This window comes from Eucalyptus grandis, chromosome 7, assembly GCF_016545825.1.
Source record: "Eucalyptus grandis isolate ANBG69807.140 chromosome 7, ASM1654582v1, whole genome shotgun sequence".
Taxonomy (NCBI): domain Eukaryota; kingdom Viridiplantae; phylum Streptophyta; class Magnoliopsida; order Myrtales; family Myrtaceae; genus Eucalyptus; species Eucalyptus grandis.
The window spans coordinates 13,081,121-13,089,423 of NC_052618.1; the positions used below are offsets into that span (position 1 = coordinate 13,081,121).

The following is an 8,303-nucleotide window of genomic DNA, read 5'->3' on the forward strand; positions in this document are numbered from 1 at the left end:
ACATAATTATTTTTTCAATTGTCTTGACGCAAATAGTCCCTTTGCCAAGATTTACCAAAAAAAGAAAAAAGAAAAAAAAAAGAGTCCTTTTGCCAAGCCGTTAACTAAACTCACATTACAGTCCCTATTAAAGACCTCTAAGATTGGTAAGGTTGTACTGCTTGCAAGAATACTCGAACCCTTGTTGGTATGGTGATGTGAGATGTAGTGATTCTTTTAAAATAGCCTTTCTGAATGAGAGTGAGTAAAAGTCTTTTCTAACTAAAAATCTCTCATTTAATATTCTTAATAAATCCATGTCATTGTCTTGAATGACAATTCTCTCATGTGGAAATTTGGGTGATGCAAATATGGTAGAGTAATTATGCATAAACCTTGATTAAATTGATGAAAACCTCAATGAATTTTGAAATGTGCATTTTAAAGTAGCTTAGATTGGCTATCTCTTTGATGAATGCATACCAGTTTTTATTCTAATTGTGTCTGACATATAATATTTCCTTGAAAACTAAGTAATACTTGACGTTCAAGTTGCTCCTTGAAGTCTTGAGATTCAGCATGCTTTTGTAACCCAAAGCCCTTTTCACTAATTCGAGCACACCCCGAAGCCCTATTTACTGACCCGGCATGCTTCCATAGCCCGGTGTCCCTTTATATTGATTTGGCGTGCTCTCGTAGCCATAGTCCCTTTTCATTGATTCGGCGTGCTTCCATAGCCGGTGTATCTTTATATTTACTTAGCATACTTCCGTAGCTTAGAGTCCCTTTCATCAACTCGACAAACTTACATAGCCCGGTGTCCCTTTATATTGACCCGGCGTGCTTTCGTAGCTTAGAATCTATTTCATCGACTTTGCGTGCTTTCATAGCCCGATGTCCCTCTTTATTGACCTGATGTGCTTCCATTAGCCCAGTGTCCCTTTATATCGACTTGGCGTACTTTCGTAGCCTAAAGTCTTTTTTATCGGCTCGACATACTTTCATAGCCCGATGTCTCTATTAATCGACACTGTGTGCTTTTATAGCCTGGAATTCCTGATCTGACATGCTTTCGTAACCTAAAGACCTTTTTATCAACATGGCGTACTTTTATAGCCTAGAGCCCCTTTACTAAATCAGTGTGTTTAAGAGGTATTGTCTTTCAAGTGCATTGACACTCGATTTGGTCGAGTTGTCCCCCAAAGATTTTTCTCCAGATTTAATCTGATTAAGGCAACTGAAGAAAGATTCGGAATCTAGTCAAATGATCCATGCCGCAATGCTAGGCAACCGAAAAAAAAGATTTGAGTCCTAGCTAACCAAAACCTTACTTCAGGTGACCGTAGAGGTATAGGTCTTGGAAAAGCAGTTTCTCAGTCAGGCGACCGTAGAAATATATAGATCCTAAAAAAGCAATTTTTTCTGTCAAGGCGACTGAAGAAAAATACGGGTCCTAGAAAAGCAATATCTTTACAAAGTCTCCTTGCTATTCTGGGCAACTGTAGAAAAGTACGGGTTCTGGACATGTAGCACTAACTATCTTGAATTACTCTACCCTCCTCAAAGGTAAGTTATTCTAGGTAGGTTCCTTTATTATCTGCATTAGCATTACCATGCATTACATAAATTGCTTTCAAAAATAGAATTCATTTTCCAACAAAAATCATTCAATGCATGTGTATGACCAAAATTTATGTCTCAATTTATCTTGGAAGGCAACCTTTACGAGCTCACATTCAAATAGGGGAAACTGTTGACACCTAAATTTTGGCGGCCCAATCATTTATTTATTACCTAAAAATTAGGGATTAATTCTTAACCCCTAAAAAAAGATAATAACATAATTAAATTGCGTAGTATATAGTTTTAGAAGCATTTTTTTTTTATTATTGCAATCTCATTGAATTGGTGATAGATGGGTTTAAATTGGTAGTTCTGAGCTTTAATTTGATGAGTTAGAATAAGCTTGCAAAGAGAACAAATTAGCCCGGGCCTCTTTTTTTGATCGAAAATTATCTTGTGAGAAATTGAGATTTGATATTTCCAGTGAGATGAAGAGATATTGCAAGCTCATTTTTGCAAGATTTAAAATTTGAGAAAAATCCTATTACAATCTTGAATCTTTGACAATATGTGATAAAATCGGTGGAGAATATTCATTTTTGCATAGTCCAAAGATACAAATGAAATCTAGAAGAGATGTTGAAAATAGAAAGAAATATTGCATTCAGGAGGAGGTCTTCGTGGATGTCGATTTGAAGAAGGAAATAAAGCCCTAGTCCACTTACCTATAAAAAGGTTGTTACACTAGAGAAAGCAAAAGAGGCCACACATTCAATATACGGCCACACAATGGGGTTCCTTTTTCATTCTACGGAGGACAACATAGGAGGGTTCTATTTCGGAGAGTCCTTTTTAGTCAACAGGGGGAGGCAAACTATAGAATACCCCTTTACCCAAAAAAAAAAAAAAACTATAGAATACCCGGCCACCACGGCAAAATCGTAAGAGAGAGCATGTGAGTGGAGAGAAAAGGTGACAAGGGTGGTCTCTTTTGGGCCCACCGATGAATAGGAAACAAAAGTAGAGGGTTTTTCTCTTGCTGGACGTACGCCCGCAGAGGAAAAGAAAAGACCAGAGAAAGAAATTCTTCTTCGGTGGACCACGACTAAGGGCGCGCATGGTTTCATTTCTGTTCCTTTTCTGTTCCCAGGAACAGAAACAAAAAAAAGTGTTTATGTTAGGGGAACGGTTTTGAAACAAAAAGAACGCGTTTGGTAAGTGTAAAAAAAAACTGTTTTAGAATAAAAAAAAAGAAAACATGTTTGGTAAATCGCAATCAATTTACATTACAGAATAAAAAAAAAAACACGCGTTTGGTAAACGACAAAAAATTTCTGTTTTATTTTTTTTAAATAAAGTTTAAAATTGATATTGAATTCTCATTTTTATGAAATGCTCATTAATTTTATTTTGTTCATGATTAGTGAACGACAATTGAGTCCGACTGTCTTAACGAGACATGATATTATATGGTGGATGCTGAGAGGATGATGCTGAGAGGCAAGAAGCATATTCTGTTTGTACGATAAAGACAAGATGCAAGACAAGGGACCACCCTTAAATAGAACCTCCGGAGGATGTGTCGTGCAAGGAAGTCATTGATCTCGGAGAATGCTTTCGGAACGTTCAACTTCTCTTCGACTTCAAGAAGTTGATTTGCTTGCTTAACAAGGTTATTCTAGTTTTATGTAAATTCCTCCACCCCCTACTTAGTACTAGCTGCAGAATTTCGTAACTCATCTGCTCATAGCTCTCTTCTAGGTCCTACGATGGGTCATCATCGATGGTTTTTAGGTTGGGTGAGTCTTGCAAATCATTCCTTCCGCTTGATTATGGTCCAAGAAACTCCACGTAACAAGGAAACGTGAAGAATCCAATGTCGAAAGCGACAGAGGAAAGCGAATGACTCTCAATCAAAGAAAAGGGCAGACAAAAAAGGTTGCTGCTGACTTCCCAACTTGCGTGCAATCAAGTTCAAACCATTCGCGCGATGCGGGTCGCACAAATGACAGCTTGCCGAACGGAAAGCTGCATTCTTACATTGCCAGTGACTAGGCCAGTTCGTTACCTCCATTGGTTCTCACGTATTAAAATTTGCCTCTTCGCATGTGATGCAGATGGGCATTTTTCACCATGCAAAAGCTGCGTGCTAGCTCATTGTATTAATACGTGAAAAACATGCAAACATTGTATGGCCGGATTTCCGTTTATTTGAAGCATCGTTAATTAGGTAGGCACAGAAAATGTATGTGCTCATCTGTAGCTTGTGTTGCACATATTATTTAAAAAATTTGCCACACTGAAAAGCATCTCAAGTGTTGCACAATATAGCTAGTAAAAAAATGATTTACCACAAAAAAACTGACGAGTATTTTCCTTCGATATCAAAATTGCAGCATTTCAATTTGATGTCTTTCAACATAGATCCACTTATGCTAGATGCTAACAAGAATTTATCAAGACTAGCATATCCTATAATCAAATGACATCATGTCACTAGAGGAAATTTTGTGAGATGATCAGGCTGAGCAAACCTAAAAGGAAAGGAAGACATAGTGCTGATCAGCCAATACAGAACAACCCCATAAAAGCATCATAAAGCATATGCAGTACTTACAAGTTACATTGATGGCTTCATCAGATCAAAACATCCGTGAACCAAACAGTAAGGCTTTACACATTGACATAAGAAAGTGGGAAAACAAATCTTGAAAAATTTGCAGATATAACCTTCTGGATTCAACTAGAAGGGCCTGCTGTTCTGGACTCGTATCTGAACTGACATCAATCTCTCCGGATGTGTAGCTGCATCCACAAACATGAAATAGTTACCTCGAAGGAAGTATGGCCTGGGGAACAAACGGTGCATGTGCTGTTTCTCTCTCAGCTGCAAGCCGTTGAGCCTTCTGAAACTCTTTAAGAACCGCCTGAAAATCTTTTGCCAGTTTGGCATCTGCAATCTTCTTTCTGGCCTGCAAGCAATGAAAGATACTCAATTTTCCATCTTAACATTAGAATGAAATCAAACACTTATATGCCCAGGTACCCAGCACCCCGACCAATGATGTCTGACTGCTCAATAATGAAAATAGATAATTAGGACAATGGATGTCCAATCAAGTATCGTTAATTCGTTCATTCCATCGGTGAAGCGATCAAGGGAACTTACACTAAGTCCAGCGTGATGATCTGTTTCGCTAGCTTGTTTAAGCTTGGCCGATGTATCCTTCACCAACTGTCCAATATGTAGCCTTGTCTTGTGCCTGCAGATTTGAAGAAAAAAACCAAGAAGGCTGCTTTAGCATTGCCAGAAATGCCGGGCAACGAGGCAACGAATGCCGAATTGGCTTTGCACAGTGGTTTCGAAATCATCAAAGCAGAGCTTAGGACTGTCTGAAATGACGAATCGCGCGATAACCACACACATTTCCGCACGCAAAAACATCATACTCCTCGTCTATCCAAGCGGCCGACAAATTCAACCAAAAAACTCAACGTGCAATCACACTCACGAACCGACAAACCAACCCCTCCCCCCGGGGCCACCACATTTCCAGAACCCAAAGCAATTTAACGATCAATTCAGGACACTCTCGCCGCGGCGGCACGGCGGCGTCGACTGCCGGACGCCGCCGGAATAGTCGCAAGAATTTCGAACGGACAGGACAGGAAGGGGGAGAAGGGGGCGGGGGAGGCTCACAGCTTCTCGCGGAGCTCGGGGGTCTCCTTGGGCGTGCCGAGGGTGTTGACGAGGCGCTGGAAGGTGTTGACGGCGGTGTTGATCTGGAAGACGCCAGAGACGACGGCCTGCGTGGCGTCCGTTGAGCAGCTCCCCGCACCTCGACCCTCCCGGCCCGCGGCCGGCCTCGAGATCCTGGAAGCTCATCCTCTACTCCACCACCACCACCACCACCACCCGCGGCGGCCGCCCGACCACGCGCCGCTCCCAACCCCTCGGGAATCTCGACCGGGCGAAATCGAGAGTACGAGGAGAGAGAGAGAGAGAGAGAGAGAAATCCCCGCGCCTCGTTCGTTCTCGGAGAAATTGAGGAAATTTCTGATCGGGAATCGGGATCAACGCTGCTCGAGTGAGCGTTGCTCCCCCTTCGGCGCGGCAAATCTGGGCGAGCAACGCTCGCTCAAGCCTCGAGCGAGCCATCCCAGATCTGTCGCGCCGAAGGGGGAGCAACGCTGACCGGAGAAGGAGCGCCGAAGGGGGAGCAACGCTGACCGGAGGAGGAGCGCCGAACGGGGAGCAACGCCGACCGGAGAAGGAGGAGCACCAGAAACGTACCTCGAGTCGCCGGAGTGAGGAGTGACCGGAGAGTCAGCCAAGTGGGAGCCGCCGGAGAGATCGGAGAGACGCCGGAAAAGGAAGAACGAAGCTTGAGCGGACGGGAGGAGCGACGAGCACGCACGAAGGAGACGAGCACGCACGAAGCCTTTTGTTCCGATTTTGTTTTTTTGTTCTTTTGATTTTTGTTCTTTTGTTCTTGCCAAGAAGTGTTTCTTTCCCAAAGAAACAACTTTTTTTCGTTTCTTTTTTCTGTTCTTATTTCGTTCCAGAAACAAAAACAAAAAAAAGAAACAAAACGCAACCAAACGCGTTTACATTCTTTTTTTTGTTAAGGCACTTTCCGTACAAGTGTGCCGGAAACGTTTCTTAGAAACGTTTCCATGCACGCCCTAAGCTGCCCCATTCCAGACGTTGTCAACCCCCATTGCCACGCTTTGCTGACCTCGTCGTCGAGCTTGCACCGCTAAGGCTTGCGGCTTCCTTGGGACTGTCGTTCCACTCCCCATCGCACCACCGGACCGAGGCCTCGCAGTTGCTGTGTCCACCTCCAACGACGAGAAGGAGCCGTTACAACACCCGCCTGTCCCCCACAGCTAGCCGAGCGCCACAAAAATCCGGTCTCGACAGCCAAGTCCAGGCTGTGAGCTTCACCAAGCATCACTATATCGCGTCGTGAGTAGCCGTGGTCAATAATCAGAATAGGTAAAAATTTTGTCTTTTTTTTTTTCCCAAAATTCCGTTTCCTTATTTGATATGCTGAGATATCCATAATCTTGAGTGGTCTTCTAAGTTGAGAAATTTTCCCAATTTCACGTGTATATGATTGACCGTTTGAAGATTGTGCCCGAAATCTGACTTGTAATTACACGGAAAAATTACTAATCCAATCTCACGCTCAAGATTTGATTCGTGATTTTATTTAAAATTTGGCTAATCCGATCTCATGCGCGAAATATGATTTGTTAATTTATGGATATCAATTTTATCTTGCTTGATTTGCTGTCGTATTATTTGAATTGATTTTGCTTTCATAAAAGAAAACCCAAAAAATATATTTGAGTTCAAATTAGGTTCATGTTAGAGTATTTCTTGTTTTAGGGTTATTTTGCATATTTAGAATAGGAAATTTTTTATTTCAAATTTAAAAAATATTAAAATAAAAAACATTAATTTAGGATGTTGGTTTGTTTTTATTAATTTAAGATGCACATTTAATTATGTGACAATTTTAATTTCGAATTTCATTAAAAAAAAAACTAGAATTAAGGCATTCTTTGCAAGTCATTGCATATTAGAATAAGATTGCATGTTTAGTTTTTATTTTCTAATTAATTAAGTTTAGATATAGATAGGTTACATTTTAGGATAGGGATTACCAAGTTGAGATAACATCATAATTTAAATTAATATTTGGCTTACCCCAATTCTTAATATAAGTTGGATGATATCTTAATCTTGATAGATAATTTTCGTGATTTTCTAATTTCGAATATCATGGAAAATACCCAAAAAAAATTCTTTAAATAAATTAATTTCATTCTTTATGATATATTGCATGCTCATTAAGAAAACACAAAATATTTCACTTACGTTGTATAGTCCAGGTCATGTTGCCATGTCATGTTATTTCATGTTAAATTAGTAGCATGCATTGCATAAAGCATGGTTCTCATTAAATAAGTGAAAACAAAAAGTAATTGCTTGTTAATTAGAAATCATAGTTAAGACTATCGATATGAATTCTGATCTAACATTGTAGATGCTTTCATTGCCATGAGGTGAGTCCCGTAATTCATTCGTCGCTTTGTTTGGGTGTTAAATTGGTGGTTTGCGCACCCGCATGATCACCTCACATGTTATGAAAGTAAATTAAAATCAATTAAAATTACTTGCAAAACATTTTTTGTTTATAAAAGAAAAATGTACCAAAATGGCGTTAGAGAAATCTAGTGTAACCAAGTCCCCAAATTCATAATCTCTAGTTCTTAGGAGTAAAGTAAAACTTTACTTGGATTTCTAATCAACCCACCAAAAATAGATTAGTGGCAACTCCTAATTAACAACTCTTTTGTATGTTAAGAACTTGAACCTAAGTCGCTAAGTCGCGAATTAGTATGAGCTTGGGAGAGCTCGAATTAAATCTAGGCTTAACAATCTATTAACCAAACCCTAGATGGTTCACTCATGATTAGGTAACGACAGGGAGAAGAAGAGAAAGAGAGAGAGAAGAAAGAATAAAAAGAAAGAAGATAAAATAAGTTTACCAAGATATTTCCCCAAAAACTAATCATATCTTTCACCCACTTGCCCCTAAAACTCTCTATGCCAAGCATTTTGTCCCCAAATATCTTTCTAATTCTAGTTTCTTAGAAACAATAATTTTTTATCCAAAAATTCCAATTTGGCCTCTTAATCCGAATTTCCTTTTCCTTTTTTTGGGTCCGATAATTCATTTTTCAAAAAA

The 8,303-nt window shown here is 40.0% G+C and overlaps 1 protein-coding gene across 1 annotated transcript; it reads right to left on the reverse strand.

Moving 5' to 3' along the window:
• Positions 1-4,370: 4,370 nt before the first annotated feature.
• On the reverse strand, positions 4,371-5,614 carry LOC104415167 (syntaxin-22). Its single transcript, XM_039316499.1, is given in 4 exon segments — positions 4,371-4,514; positions 4,712-4,805; positions 5,243-5,356; positions 5,358-5,614. Coding segments are annotated over 4 exon segments (423 nt in total). The 5' UTR covers positions 5,429-5,614.
• Between the last annotated feature and the right edge of the window lie 2,689 nt (positions 5,615-8,303).